This window comes from Tubulanus polymorphus, chromosome 9, assembly GCF_964204645.1.
Source record: "Tubulanus polymorphus chromosome 9, tnTubPoly1.2, whole genome shotgun sequence".
Lineage (NCBI taxonomy): Eukaryota > Metazoa > Nemertea > Palaeonemertea > Tubulaniformes > Tubulanidae > Tubulanus > Tubulanus polymorphus.
Genome location: NC_134033.1, coordinates 10,974,580 through 10,991,234, shown reverse-complemented (window position 1 = coordinate 10,991,234; position 16,655 = coordinate 10,974,580). Strand labels below are relative to the sequence as shown.

The following is a 16,655-nucleotide window of genomic DNA, read 5'->3' as shown; positions in this document are numbered from 1 at the left end:
TAATGACAACAATGGATCTATTTGGCCGGGTACTACTGGTAGTAGAGTCTCGATGTCTCTACGAGGGAGGATGACTGGACTAATATCAAACATATATTTCATGATCCAACTCTGCTGCACACATTTTCCAGCCACACTAATAGTCACTGGAAGTTGAGAGATGTTAAGTTGCACCGTAAGGGTTTGAGCCTAGATTCACCATTCACACACATAAACATACATTCTATCCTAAAAATCACGAACCAACAATTACTCGCAACTCTAGCGTTGTCTGACCTTGACATAATAGGAAAATGATAATTACGTATATAATTCAATGGAACAATAATGAATAAAAGAAGCTGCTGCTGTCAGTAGACATACGAGATCTAATCATGATTGAACGAGGGTTCAGTTAAGTGAGGACCAGCTTTTTTTGTTATTATACCTCAAAACGAGGACGCCTGCCGAAAATACAATGTGATCGTAACAGTGACATAATTCATTAAAATGGCCGCCCATGAAAAGATAATTAGCCATTAATTAGGATGAAACGTTCATTAGTTCATGGCAGGTGCTGATATACTGGTGCATTATGTACAGTTTTGTACAGAAAGATGATAATATGACACTGTATCAGTGCATTACAGAGAATATGTCTGACTCGTAATTAACCGAGCTCAAATCAGGGATTATCTTTATTTACATATATTGAATAATCATTTGATATCATATTTAGCGATAGTCATTTTCACGGAGCACAAAAGTCAAATTGATATTTCTCGTATTTGACTAATCAAAGACAGAACATTTCATTTTGTTCTATCGATAGAGCGACTCCTCAAACTTGTGTTCTATACTGGTTGCCGGCGGTCTCTATTCTTAATTAGCGTTTTTCAAGATTAGCTAAGAACTTAAAACTTCATCAAATCTTGTAAACACAATCCTGAATGCTCGCGGAGAAAATATTGTCAAGCATCTATTGTTTTTAGTTAATGTAGAGGGCGCTCTAATGAATTTCAAAGATTGCGAAGGCAAATGTATATTGAAATCACAGAGTCAGAGTTCTGGTTCACTTATAGTTCTATGACTAGAGAGACTAATGTAGTAGGGTTTTCTATAAGTTTCTCTTGTATAATTTTTTTGACATAAATGGTTAGTAATGAATCAGTATAAATACTATTGAACATTCATACATTATTAATACAACTCTCATACATACAACACACGCGTTAGAACCAGAATCAGACCGATGGTAGAAATATAAATCAATAAAGATAACTCAAGAAGAATTTCTACAGATATTCTACGACATATTCGTATTTTCTTGTCACTTTTCGCGCGTAAAGTTGACAGTTATAAGATCGTTCTCGTGAAGACCTACGTAGTATGCGATGGTTGGTAACTATGCAACAGTTCGCAGCGGTGCAACAGACCATCAATGATGACTCTCTCTCGTTGTTTTTTTTACCCAAGGAAAGAAAGATTCTTACTTCAATATGTTGAACTAATAAACTGTAGTTATGGGGGGAGGGAGGGGGGATTCCTTCACATCAATTAAACACACATTGCTCCCTCACAGATGCGTCTCAAAGAAAAAAAACTTTGAAAATTGAAGAAATTGTCTAAATATTCTCAACTACCCAAATTCAAAAGTATTTGATCGTAGATATTTTCTGGGGTGAGCATTCAAATTCTCTCAACAGGTCTAAAAGTAATAGCCATGAAATGTTAAGAAAAAATATTCTTAACAGTAGCTTCTTAACAGTAGCTCAACAGCCAAAGAAGAGAATTAAGAATAAGAACCACCTTTTTCCAGTAAATGAAGGAAATAGAAATCATTAATGGTTGATAAGAAAATCTCTAATGTGAACATTTCATATTGCCCTGAAAGATTAACGAGGACAAAAACGAACTTAAAAATGCCAAAGAATTCTCGAATCAAAAAAAAAAACAAAAAAAACTGTGACCCAAACGTGGACGTTTTTTTTTTCAAGATACGTAGGATGTAGAAGCTGATAGGAATGGGTCACGCGCGACTTTGATTCAACGTTTTTTTTTCGAAGTCAATATATTTCTAAATAACGTTACACACCATCACTACCAATAAAACCAGCTAGAGCAGTCAGATTCATAAAAATTGAAGAAAAAAATAACAAGTTATAGTTGTACCAAGCTTTTGAAAAAAAAAAAAAGGATAATATCACATCTAATACAGTCGCAACCTCAAATAGGAAATGTTGAAAACGGTCGCGAATATTTCACCGTCAAAAGATATATATTTATATATATATATATATGTAAATGGTAAATAGGGGAATGTGATAAGATATATCAGAGCTACGATATAGCGTCGAAACGTGTCTGGAATATTGTACTTTAAAAAATTATACCGAGGCTGCTGTAATTTTCTGAACCAGAACCAGCGAAAAATCCCTGCGATGCTCACGGAAAAATAACAAAAATTCAACGCAAAATCATCGACATTTTCGTCTAAACCAAATTTACGCGGATTTCCTAAGAAAATAGTTCATCAAAACTTCATTTCTTGATTCAAATATTTTGTATAAAAGTGAAACATGGCAAGGATATTGGAGTGCTGCTTCGAGAAACACAGCCCAATTTTATAGACTAGGAGCTAACTATTACGTGTTGATAAATTGTTCACGATCACACCGAGCACTGCCAGCATCATAGTAAATAAACTATCAAACCAAGTCTATAAAACTGGACTTGATATTTTAAAAACTAATTGTACACGAATATCAGTATTCATATATACATAAATATATATTCGTATATTTTGATATAGTTAAACTGTATTGAGGTGTTGTGTGTTAGTGTTTTATAGTATAATATTCAGCTTACCTCCAGTCTATCAGCTCGAGGTACGGTTGTTTTAGCCGTAGGTCCAGCCTGTTGTACCGGTAGGGTCTGTATTTGACCCGCGTGTTGCGGGACCGGTGAACCGTCCTGCGTCTGCATGATGCCGGGCATGGCGACGCCCGATGTTAGGTATGGATTGAATGATGCAGCAGTTTGGAGACCGGGGTTGAAGTAAGTCGGATGAGCCTATATGTACGTATATATAAAACAGAACATCGTTATTACGTACATTCGCAATTATTTCAATGAGTTATTCTTAATCATTAAAACAATCTTTTTCTTTAAGACATTAGCCGCGATCACACAGAGACGATTTGGCACCATCAGGCCCAAGCCAAATATGGCCCAAGCCAAAAAAAACTTGTGTGATCATAGCTATTGAGAAAGACTTTGTGTCCTCAGCTCCACGGGAGTCTAAATATAAGACCGATATAACTGATCGATAAATCTATTACTAACGAAACCCTCCGTTTAAAGAGGCTTAAACCCGAGATTTGTATGATTGCGGCCAAAATCAGCTCAGATCGGTCTTATACATAGACTGCATGACTGGGCATCGACATTGTTCAAATGCTCAATCGAATAAGCCTGGCTTAATGAACCGAGTCCAACGAACCGAGTCCAACGAACCCGGTCAAAATAAAAACATCCAACTATCATTTCAAAAAAGGTCACTGTTTCAAAGTTTTCTGAGCTGTCAAAGATTTCCAACCAGACTCAGAACACTGTTGTTGGTTGAATTTGACTAAATTGAAAATCAATTAATTTTGACCGTAGACACTGACTGTTGAACAAACAGGTTCCCGGGAACCGACTACAGCACTTGACTCTATCTATCCTGAGCACAAAATGATTGCACAATATTATACACGAAAAAAGTGATGCAACTAGTGCAATAAGCTGTTAGTATATGGAGAGAAAAAACTGCGAACAAAGCACATCAAACAAAAAACACAAACCCACAAAAGACAAATATATCCATATGTTATAAAAATGTCTATAATGATAATATGATATGCATGCACATTCACACATTATGGGGCCATGATAGCTATTATAATATAAACATATATATATATATATATATATATATATGTTTATATATATATACATGTATAAGCGAGTGAGTAAATTTCAGCAAAATATTTATTTCCAAAGCGTGCGATGAGTGCAAAAAAACACGATTATCTTCTTGAGACACGTAAAGTGCGGGTGAACTCTTCGATCGATTTCATTTCAATGTTAATTCAGTGTGTATATATATATATATTGAATCGATTTAAGAATTCACTCCGTTTTTAAACTGACCACCGTTTCGCGTAGTTCTCGCTTCAAATATCCGAAAGTCTTAAATATGATCAGAAAACAGAGAACAACGAAACTCGGTCGTGGATTTATGGAAAAACGATTTGATCGCCATGTAAAAACGTAGTAATCTTCATCAGGGAGCGAAACGTGCCGATGATTTATGAAGATATTTTAAATGCGCTGTCAATCAAATTGTTTGTCCACTGTTCCAGGTGAAAACACTCAACTTTCCTGACGAAATGATGCAAAATTGCTCTCATTTAAACGATCTCCTAGTTTTATACAAACTGCCACAGAAACTCAAGGTCCTTGTTTCGAGATTTAAAAAAAAATCCATGTTTGCCTAACTGTTTTATAACGTCGATTATGGGGCCTGATTTTATAGACAGGTTATAATCTCACTCAACTACGAGTCAATAATGGCCTGAAAAAGTGGTGGTTCTTGGATCCACAGTGAATGGCGACTTTACAACCAGAAGCCAAAAATGAATTCACAATATAATGAATAAATGTAATGGTAGCACTTCAATATTTTCGATGAGTTTCCAGGCAGAATGCAGCGCAAAATTTCAAAATTCAAAGATATCCAAACTAGTTTATCACCTGATCATAGATTCAGATATCGAACTGACATATCAGGAATTGAAGAAACAATTTGTAATGACAAAGTTTAGCATGTCGCCAGCATCCGGCATCATTAAGAGCAATATTGTAGCATTTCAACTGATTGATGAAAACACTGACAACCACAAGCAGCCATATAATCACTTCAATCACAACATCAAACAATTTGTCAAAAAAACCTGTGATTCTGATTCAATTACAAAATCAATAAGATTTTTCCGGTTAGATTTGTTCTGCTTTTGTTTCTTTCTCAGTTGTGTTTAGTTAAAGCCGCTCAAAACATCAATTTCTCACTTTTTAAATCGATGATAAAAGTTTTCATGGTTTGGGAGCCGACGTTGAAGTCAAAATCAATCAATTTATGATTTTCAATCAACAATAGACTCTCAGAGCCGGTTATAGTGCTGTACGTTAACAATCCACTGCAGTTTTTGATTTTCAGGATGAGTTTCCCGATATTGACAATGCACAGCAAACCATTCTAACTGTTGTGAGTTAGTTAACATTTGACTTTATATCTAAATGAAACTGATTCTAACTCAAAAGGGTCGATTGATGTTTTAAATGGCCCGTAGATTGGACGGCTATATCAACTAACACTCTCACACACACGCACGCACACACACGGGGAACGTCTTGGTCAACAAACTCACATAAGGCAACATTTCCGGCGATGTAAATCGTAGCCGATAACCATCGATATAGCCGGCCGTTGGCGACGGCGTCGGCGGGAATGTGCCGTGGTGATGATTAAGCGTCGCGACGCCGCCGGGGGCACTAGCCGCCGCGGCCGCCACGACCGGCGTATACCGAGGCGTGGTAGTGGTAGTAGTAGAAGTAGAAGCAACGGAAGGCGCGGATGTGGACGATGCAACGGCAGCAGCGGCAGTAGCAGCAGCAGCAGCGGCAGCGGCACTAGAAGTGGAGGCTGAGGATGATTCGTTTGGCGTTTGTCTCCACTGTAAGAAAAAAAGACACAAAACGTACGGCACTCAAACATCTACAGCGAACAATGCATCGGCCAAGCGCGAAAATGATGATGCAATAATAATAATAATAATAATAATAATAATAATAATAATAATAATAATAATATCAATAATAATAAATATCATTAAAATGAATGCGACGCAAAAAATATGGTGGTAAATCGGAATAAATGTTTGTGACATTCCTGTGGCAGGGTTCCTAAACAAATGCGAACTAAAGAGTTGTTTTCACCCCTTTTATTGACGGCCTCCAACCTTCTTGAAATATCCCGGAGCAAAACTGTTTCAACCAGTAAGCGAAAGTCTAGTAGAGGCTGCATATATGCCACTTCCGGTACCAAGTTATAGAATATTCAGCAGTAAAAACTGTAGATTGTATATAGCAGGAATGAGATCCAATATGAACAACGTAAGAATCCAATATGGCCACTGTCAGCTATCTTAAGTGTTCTAGAAGAAAGCTTTGCCGGCTAATAGTCTTATAAAACAATGAAGGAGGGCTGGTGATAGGGCTTTAGATGAACTAAAATCTCCATTAGCTTTTTCTTGTTTTTTCCAATCCCGAACCAAAAAGAAAACATCAATGTTTTTGTTTTCTAGTGCGTCATACTGCGTTACAAAAACTGTTTTCTGTGTTTTTGACTGCCGTGTGCATCCAGCTTAAAAGTGAGTCTCAACGAATTCACTTTCAATACGTCTTAAATTGTTCATTATCTCCGAAATTACCGTATACTTTACACGGCGCATGCATTTTCATCTCATGAATTTCGAGAAAAAAAAATAATTGCTCAAATGCATTAATGATGAAAAAATAGCCTAGCAAATAAGCGCTGGCTAACATAACATACGTATATGTTTATATATATTATTTAACCATATTGAATATCATAATAATAATAGTAATAATAATAATTATATATATATATATATGACATTAGTTATGACGATTATAATTAGAGCAATAATAGAATATCATAATGAAAATGATATTGAAGATCAAATTCATATCAATTAGTGCAGTATTTATAATACTTAAGTGATGTATACGTGTATGAAATATAGCAAAATATAGATCAACAAATAAACGCATCCATTTTTCTTATCATCTCAAGTGAAGAGCTCGTTTCACCCCTAGCGCATTAGTAGCCGAAAAATTTACTTAAAACAGTGAGGTTATTCCTTGAGTTTTGAGGAATATCTGCAAATATCTGAATTTGTTTCTGATTTCACCTCAACCTCCTCCCACATCAATTTATTCTATAGTCTGTTCCACTTCCAACCTCGATTTATTCTATAGTCTGTTCCCAAATCAATCAGTAATCGAGTTCATTTCTTTGAAAACAGCAGTAACAAATACTGCTGTTCAGGTACAGTAGGGGAAGCTCAGCTGCTGTTCAGGAACAGTAGGGGAAGCTCAGCTGCTGTTCAGGAACAATAGGAGCTGCTACCTTTATAATCTAAGAGATTTAACCGGTATTCATAAAGACAATGATAGCACATATTTCTGCTCGGTAAACAGTTCTACTTTTATCTGTACGAACTCCAACAGATAATCGGCCAGACCACAATTTTTTATGTATGGTTATGGGTTATGGTTTATATCATTTCCGAACACCGAAACATATTTCATTATGCAAACAAACAGGTAGCAGGAAATTCCGCACGGCATCAGCAGCACATCACGTCTGGTATTCACAGATACACTAATGTTAATTCATAAATCTTATCTCGATAAAGATAAAGCGAGTCTGCGCGCAAAAAATTCTCTTCGAGCAGTTTGGATAAGTCAAAAAGGTTGGATGCGTTCATTTACCTCGCAAAATATTTTGCTAAAGAGACGAGCGAGATATTAATAAAAAGCTTTTCGTAAAAAATCCAGCATTATTTCACACGTAAAATCAAACAGTCAACAATGAACTTCAGCCAGACGGCTTAGTTTTAGAAAAGACCGGAATAAGCCATGACTGGATTGAATTTACCCTCGACAGTCATTAGGGTCTTAATATATTATGATTTACATAAGTAATTTTAGCTTCTTTTGTTTGATTTTACGTTTAAACCAAATATAGAAATCATAATTAAGACTGTGGCTGCTAGGCACAGTGCCAATAATGGACTGATCCGTGCCATTCATTTTTTTTCATATTTCAAATTTGGCACAGTGCACGAATTCAATCTGCGACCGAAACCGGATCAAAGCCATACCATTGAAATAGCAACAGTGAAATATTGAGGCAAATATTTGAAGCTATAATTTTGAAGCTGATAAAAGCAGATATTTGGATAACGATGAAGCTCAGGTAACTGCTATTATTATTCACAAGCGAGATGAGAATGCGAAATAAAAAGCAATGAGAATCTCGAGTTTCACGAGTGAAATCAAGAGAAAATATAGAATTATCCGATAAATCAAAAAATGATACAATGATTTATGTGCTCTTCCGATAGATTCAGATATTTACGTTTAAAATTTAAAATTCTATCCCTCCGAGTGAATACTTCTTTCAGTTCATGACACAGTTCGCTAAAATTTTCAAATTTCAACGCGAAAATTTGTCAAAAATTCAAAATTCGTCTCCCAGGCAATTGAAATTCAATATTTTCAGTTAGAATGTAAAATTTGCCATTTAATTATACAGCTTTTTGTCACGCAGTATTTCAATTCTGCGTGTAGTAAATGATTTTAATACGCCAGCCTATGAGCCACTCATCAACTCCTTAATTATTGAGTTAAAGTTGTATTTAAAAAAAGAAACTGTTTTTCTGTTTGTAGGTATTTTACAACTGCCGCGTGCATTCGAATGATTAAATCAAATCAATTAGAAATGATGAAATTTAATTTTGTAAGTCGTGCTCCATTCTCAGAGTAGGAGGTCGCTGAGGAATGATGTCTCTATTCTCAGACTAGGAGGTCACTGAGGAATGATGTCACTATTCTCAGAATAGGAGGTCACTAAGGAATGATGTCACTATTCGCAGACTAGGAGGTCACTGAGGAATGATGTCACTATTCTCAGACTAGGAGGTCGCTGAGGAATGATGTCACTATTCTCAGACTAGGAGGTCACTAAGGAATGATGTCACTATTCGCAGACTAGGAGGTCGCTGAGGAATGATGTCACTATTCGCAGACTAGGAGGTCGCTGAAGAATGATGTCACTATTCGCAGACTAGGAGGTCGCTGAGGAATCATGTCTCTATTCTCAGACTAGGAAGTCACTGAGGAATCATGTCACTAGGTTTCACTGTCTGGTGTCTCATCGCTGATGACTCATTTTCCCTCATCGCAGACGGACAACAATGAAACGCCTACAACTCTTGTTGCCACCGACGATGATGAGAGCTAATCAGTGTATTTTTCAACAGTAGTCGCGTTTCGTCCGCTTCAGGGAACCAGTCAATCTGACCTGATACCGGTCTGCTCGTTTTACTGAACCAGTCCGAATCACCTAACACTGACCTGTCTACTTAATGATGCCATACGACACCTTCATGAAACCTGATATCTGTCTGGGGCAGCAGTTGATAAAAAGTTCTTTTAAGTTAACCATTGGATAGTTGACATAGTGAAGTTCATTTTTACCATGGTATTTCCGCCTGTTATCTTTAACCAACTTTTTAGCAACTGCAGCCTCTGCCTGCTTCAGGGAACCAGTCCACCTGACCAAACACAGATCCATCTGCTTCAGGGAACCAGTCCACCTGACCTAACACAGATCCATCTGCTTCAGGGAACCAGTCCATCTGCCCGAAAACATCAGTCTACATGAGGATAAGTCAGTGAGAGAAGAGAGTAGGGAGCAGTGAGAGGAGAGAGTAGGGAGGGAAGGGAGCAGTGAGAGAGTAGGGAGCAGTGAGAGGAGAGAGGAGAGAGCAGGGAGCAGCGAGAGGAAGGAAGTCTAGTGTAAGTAAATTCAATTTCCTGATCAATAAACGACCGATGTGAAATAAAGATCAGAGCGAAAAACAATAAGCCGCGTATCAGATAATATAATTGGGTTTCATCGTGATATCGGCAGTGAATAAATCCAACCTAATCCGATCTGAGCTATTTACAGTGACCCTTGGTCAAGTAATTCACCGCAATCCAGTTCTAGTCAGCATATGACATTCGATTTCTCGTATTAGCCAATCACACAGCATTATTACGAAATAGATTACATCGGGGGTGAAGGTCACTGTGTCAACCCGACAGTGAATTCAGCGCGTGGACTGGAGAATCATTAGGCCAAGGCCAAGGCTAGGGTACAGCCAGGTATATATCGGTGAAAAGGTCGATTAGTGTTGGAATGCAGAAAGCAAGTTCATCCATTGTCCATCATCTACGGCGAAAATATGGAATATGTGAAGGTCAAGGTGAACGAAGCAATTACAGCACCATGACTAGACTGTGACAGTGGTACCCATATAAAATAGGTTAAGGTTAAGGTCGTCATATACTGCAACTTTACAAGTGAAATCAGTGAAATGACCTTGATATACTCAGTCCCTGACCGAGTTTCCGTGGCGACAGTTTTATAGCCGTCGAGTCGTAATTAATATATTTTTCGGAACGGAATCACGGAATCTGTTCACGTAAAGCGATGCGATAAATCTAGCGACGTTGTCGTCGTCACCGGCAACGACGGATTTATATCGCGCCGGAAATAGCGCCCACCTCGACAAGACGTTGTTTTCGCAATCGCGTCACGCCGGACGACGACGCGCGCCAGACGGATACCCGCTAATTTATGCGATCGACAAAGAAAAGACGCCGTAACGAAAACATATAAACTTCACGCAGTCTGCGCAGAATAGAATTAAAATACGCCGATTCCCAATGCCAAAAATTCCTACTTCAGATCTTGGAAGCTTCGATTATTAAACACGTTAGATATTTGGCGAAATTGCGAAGCATCAACAATTTGAGGCGGCGCAAACTTCAAACTCTTGTGACGATAATATTTAATGAGATAAAATTCAGGGCTCAATTCCGTCAGAGTTCAGCTGAATCATCTCAATGCGTTGAGTAGAGACGAATGTCGGTTTTTTTTAACCTCCCTCAACATGAGCAACGTCAAACCTGTTGACACCGCTCCGGTCAGCAGCGTGTTGAGGATGTGTTCTCACTAATTACTGATTTCTGGTAAACAGCAAGAAGTAATATGAAAAAAACACTCCATAAAGACTCCAAAAACCAAAAAGCGATCTAATGGCGCTTTTAGGTCGTTTTTATACATTTTTTCTGTCACAGTTGGACATCATGTACGTATCCATTATGTAAAATGTATCGCGATCCGATGGACAAGAACACTCCTCGAGTTACTGCGAGAGAGCGTTCAATAGCTGCACAAACCAAACGAGCAACACCAGACAAGATATACATGACTGGCATACTAGATTACCTGTGGGTGTACTCACCGCTGTCTCGTTACCGATAAACAAAGAAACAGCGAACGCTGTAAGAAATTATCCACATATTCGCCGCAACGAGAAAAACCTTACAAACCCGATTTCCCTGAAGGAGCATTTCGCACATTTCTTAATACACGCTATTCGGTCGAAAAACTTTTTGTAATGGAAAAACTGGGACATAAGCATAGAGCGGATACAACACGGTCGATATCATCCCCCGCAGATCTCAACACGTGTTACTGTGTTACTATATCAACGATGGATTTAGTTAAATCTACATATCTAAATCTTATATATATATATAAACCCACAGGTTTAAGTTAGAAACTATTCTATTAAACCGTCTCAGAATGAAAGCCGGACCAGTTTCAAGTCTCAATGATGAAACCAATCAATTATATTTATTGTCATACCTACGTAAATTCAAATCCCATCCTCCCTCCTCCTAAAGATTGACCGGAGATATACTTTCCATTACCTGTAACTGGAGAACTAACCTCCCTACGAGAGATGGTAGCGAAGCTATGCTCCGTTCATAGATAACAGGATTCTCTCGATAATATTATCACAATCTCGACGATTATTTTTCTGTTGTTTGTTTGATTGTGTGCATAAAGACCGCTGAGAACTTGCACTTCACAACTATTCAGAAAATGATGTTTGCCGGCATGTCTATTCACTGTCTATTCGCTGTATATTGCTGATTGCGATTATGTCAATTCACCAGACAAAATACATTTCTCAAATTATGTAAATAAGCATCTACGTACGATGTGTCCTTGACACTTTAATTGAATTCAATTAGTATAAAGTTGATCTCTTTCGAGCCAATTTCTGAATGAGAGTTAAGATATGTACGAATCAGAAACTGCAGAAAGATGTTTCCAGACAAGATGGCAGAACATCACAATGAAACCAATTTCAAAATTTTTAGCACTATCACTTGTCAGATGTTTTATCATGAACACACATTTCTTTACTGACGAATGGATATTTCTTTCCCATGTTTTCTTATTCTATCAATCTGTTCTTCTTTCATTCTCTGTGCTCTCTCTTATTCCTCCTAGCTTTTGATACAATCCCCTCTTAACTCATGCTCTCTTTCTCTCTCTGTTGCACTTTTCCTTTGCATAACCTCCACCATCTTCTCCTTTCCCGCCCCCTCTCCTCAGCCTCAACCTCTCTGAGCTGTAACTAGGAATCCTGAAGCAGTCAGAGGCAGCAGCAGGCCGATGGATATTTCTTAACAAATATGCTGAAGACAACACTGCATAAAAACTGCACATTCAAGAGATATTTATAGCGAGATATCTGTAGATAGAATCATAGCTGTTAGATAGAACAATTCATCCGATACAATGAACCAACTGAGTATATATATATATATATATATAGAGAGAGAGAGAGAGAGAGAGAGAGAGAGAACTATTGTGTTGATAGCAGGACTAGTGGCCGGAGCTGTCTTCTTCATCCATAAGTTAAAACGTTCTCAGTTCTCACGAAAAACAAATGTTATTGAAAGAGACGATCTATCCAATGTACTAGTAACAAAAGATCTCTACCTATGAACCTTCAATGATTATAAGATGTCACAACATCCAGAATAATAAACGCTAAACTCTGTACGAATATCGATTTTCCGCGAGAATTTGTCCCAAACATGTCATTATACGTACATAGATGGCGAAATGATAATATGTTCTTAAAAGTATGAAACGAAAACCTACAGAAGCATCCGTTAAGAATAATATGACTATGAAGAAAATCATTGAACCAGAATGATGAAAATCAAATATGCCGATAACACAATAGGTAAAAAACATGAGCTTTAAGGAAATAAAGCACTGAATAACCCCTGAGGTACGAATGTAATATCCAGTATCACAGGAATAAAACACAATAAACTAATTGATGTGAGAAAGTGTTGCTGGTATTGAGCGGGTGTCATAATCATCATCCGATACATTTCGCTTATTCAGCAATTCATGAATGATCATTCAAACACAGTGAGAATACAGAAATTACCTTTCATTCACTGAAATACGTCTCAAAGTAATTAATAAGTAGGGAAGGGGAAATGAAGACCTCAGTAGGGAAGGGGAGATGAAGACCTCAGTAGGGAAGGGGAGATGAAGACCTCAGTAGGGAAGGGGAAATGAAGACCTCAGTAGGGAAGGGGAGATGGAGACCTCAGTAGGGAAGGGGAAATGAAGATCTCAGTAGGGAAGGGGAGATGAAGACCTCATCAGGGAAGGGGAGATGAAGACCTCAGTAGGCAAGGGGAGATGAAGACCTCAGCAAGGAAGGGGAGATGAAGACCTCAGTAGGGAAGGGGAGATGAGGACCTCAGCAGGGAAGGGGAGATGAAGACCTCAGTAGGCAAGGGGAGATGAAGACCTCAGTAGGGAAGGGGAGATGAAGACCTCAGTAGGGAAGGGGAGATGAGGACCTCAGCAGGGAAGGGGAGATGAAGACCTCAGCAGGGAAGGGGAGATAAAGACCTCAGCAGGGAAGGGGAGATGAAGACCTCAGCAGGGAAGGGGAGATGAAGACCTCAGTAGGGAAGGGGAGATGAAGACCTCAGCAGGGAAGGGGAGATGAAGACCTCAGTAGTACCGTCAACATTTCTGTACTACAAATCATGTGAGTATTTATAGTAACAATACAGAAAACATTCATATTAATCTTTTACCCTATCAAATAATTGAATTGAATTGACCGGCAATCGGTTCATGCCATAGTGCGCATCTTACCAAAGATAATTATCAAAATTCATCCAAAATAAAATAAGAGTTATGAAATACATTTAATTAGAAAATAAATGCCAAAATTCCAAAAATAGTTAAGTTGAAACGCCAATATAGATGAGCATCGACTCACACAGAATTCACTAAATAAAACATAGGTATCTATGTATATAAAGATTATTGTGACAGTTTTTATGCAGTCAAAAAAACAAACTTAGATTTTGCGTAGATGGCGTTATGACAGCGCTTCGGCAGACATCTACATCCGCTAACATTCTATACGCTGCCTATTTTCCAGTGGTAATGGGTTAATACAGTAGTGGTGAGGCGAAAAAGATTTCCTCCGTCAAATAAATTGAATCAGAGTGCTCGCAGCGGCAGACAGACTTCGGCCAATCATGATAGATGAATTCGTCGATATCGAAACGACTCTCGTACGTGTCGTATTCCCATCACGCGCGCGTCGAGTCTCGGCGCAGGTTTACGCCAGAAATCGAGACATTTTATGGCACACAATGGTCGCCTCGCATATAAAAACCACATTACAGGGTTACGCAAGCGAATTAGCCGGTGATTTCGACGCCGCGCCCGATGAAAGCCGGGCAAATAAGCCGTAGATTCTTACGTTATAGGAATTAGAGATGTGAATAAATTGATTTATACACGCGGTGATTTCGTGAACTACTGTAGCTCTTACTGGTTCGTTATCTACACTACCTGAAACTGTCTGAATATGAATGATGATGAATAGATTTAGGTTGAGATGAGAAGAAGCTTTTTTATGTCATTACCGGCTGGATGAGATGATCATCATCATTACGACGACAGAGTAAAGCAATTATTTAGGGAACTTGTGAGTTAGTCACCTAAATATATATATATATATATATATATATATATATATATATATATATATATATATATATATATATATATATATATATATATATATATATATATCAACTCCTGAACTAAAGTCATGAGGTCTGTAAGTTAGCTGTATGTCATCCCTTATTCAGATAGCTCATCAACCATCAGTTAATCGACTTATCAGCTAAACTACAAACCAAGGCTAGTGAGATAGATACCTACGTGACTTTCCAGCCAATAAGTTACCTAGGAGACAATCCAGCCAATAAGTAGTAACCTATGTGGCCATTCAGCCAATAAGTCTAGGTGATGATGCCACTAAGTTAGCAAAGTGGTATCCAGCCTAGAGAAGTCACTATCCTACCTAGGAAAGTGACTATCCAGCCAATAAGTCAGGTAGCTGATTATTCAACCAATGAGCGAAGTGACGATACAGCGAGCTTTGTGACGATACAGTGAGCTGGGTGTAAAGAATCTAATAAAAGTAAATGCAACAGCAACTTGTCAAGAAAATGTTCAACTATCTTCATATGTATATTTTATTTGAATACGCTCAACGATTCATCACACAGTGTCTCCGTCATCGATGGCAATTATTTCATTAAAGTTACTGTTATCTTCGAATAATCCGCTATAAATCGCCGGATTAAAACCGATTGCTATCAACACTAATCCGTTTAAATCCTCCACATACGACGCGACTAATCCTTCATAATCGTCCGCGGTAACCATCGATTTTTCTTCGCATTGTTGTAAATCGTCGTTTTAAAAGGTATAAATTTGACGGGGTTTCGTAACAAACTGCGGTATTCGGCGGCAACAGACGTCGTCGGCGCATTTCGGCAGACGCCGCAATTATCGCCGTAGCGATGTCGAAATAAATCTTCTACGGACGTTTCGCGCCGGTCTCAATCGAAAATTTGTCCGCGGCAGATTTTCAGATATTTCGAAAAATTTAATGAGCTTACAGCCGATTGTTTATATTCATTTCATTTTTGAAAGGTCGCGGAACAAACGGACGCGAAAGAAATTTTATTACAAAATATATACATATATACTAGAATTTGTCTGATATGTTAGTGGCGCCATCTGACGGGATAACTGGTGTGCCGTACCACAGATCTCTCAAGGAATGGTAAAATTGAGAATGCGAAGTTTGAACCGGTGAAGGATTTTTAGAGCCCACTCGGAAAAACTGTTTGAACAGTGTCTGAATTAGGCAAAGTAAACAATGTTGAAACCTTTATGACCCAGATCCTTCAACACCTGAATACCGAATATAACTATTCTTTATTTAAAAACACAACCAAACAATCAGAGTAAATCGTTCACCTTATTTTTACAAATCACATCTGCAATACCTATATTCACCCCTACCTTACCCTGAAAGTTATCACGTTTCAACTAAAGGCGTTGGCTACAGGTTGTCAAAATTCTTTTGGCTTTTTTGGTTTATATATCAAAACTTGTCAGGTTAGTTAAATCACGGTATCATATAATATTCTAAATTTATTCCGAATTTTCCTGGTTAAATTCTTAGCTGTTTTGATTTTTCCCTTTTCTATATTCTCCATAATGATAGTTAGTTGATAAGATGTAGACAGAAAGGGAGACGAAGAAATACCGACTGATAAACCCCGAAAGACCTGGATTGATGAAAGACCGGTATGCGAAGGACCGATCGGTCGAATAAAGAAAATTGAACCAATTTTTAAGCAATGATTCATTTCTTTTCAAAACCAACAAATATAATTTCAAATCGCAAAGCCATCGTCGGCCTGCGTCATATCAAAAATTACATTATGGCGCAACAAAAGATTTTCTACCTCGGCTAAACAAAGCGTCATCTCTTTGATGC

General features: G+C 38.0%; 1 protein-coding gene across 5 annotated transcripts in view; it reads right to left on the bottom strand.

Moving 5' to 3' along the window:
* LOC141910780 (uncharacterized) overlaps positions 1 to 16,655 on the bottom strand; it is a 58,649-nt gene that overhangs the window by 25,092 nt on the left and 16,902 nt on the right. For all 5 annotated transcript variants that reach the window (XM_074801570.1, XM_074801571.1, XM_074801572.1 and 2 more), the window contains exons 3-4: positions 5,451 to 5,756; positions 2,848 to 3,051 (exon numbers count right to left, since the gene is read on the bottom strand). In XM_074801570.1, coding sequence (XP_074657671.1) covers positions 2,848 to 3,051; positions 5,451 to 5,756 — 510 coding nt within the window. The remainder of the gene's footprint in view (positions 1 to 2,847; positions 3,052 to 5,450; positions 5,757 to 16,655) is intronic.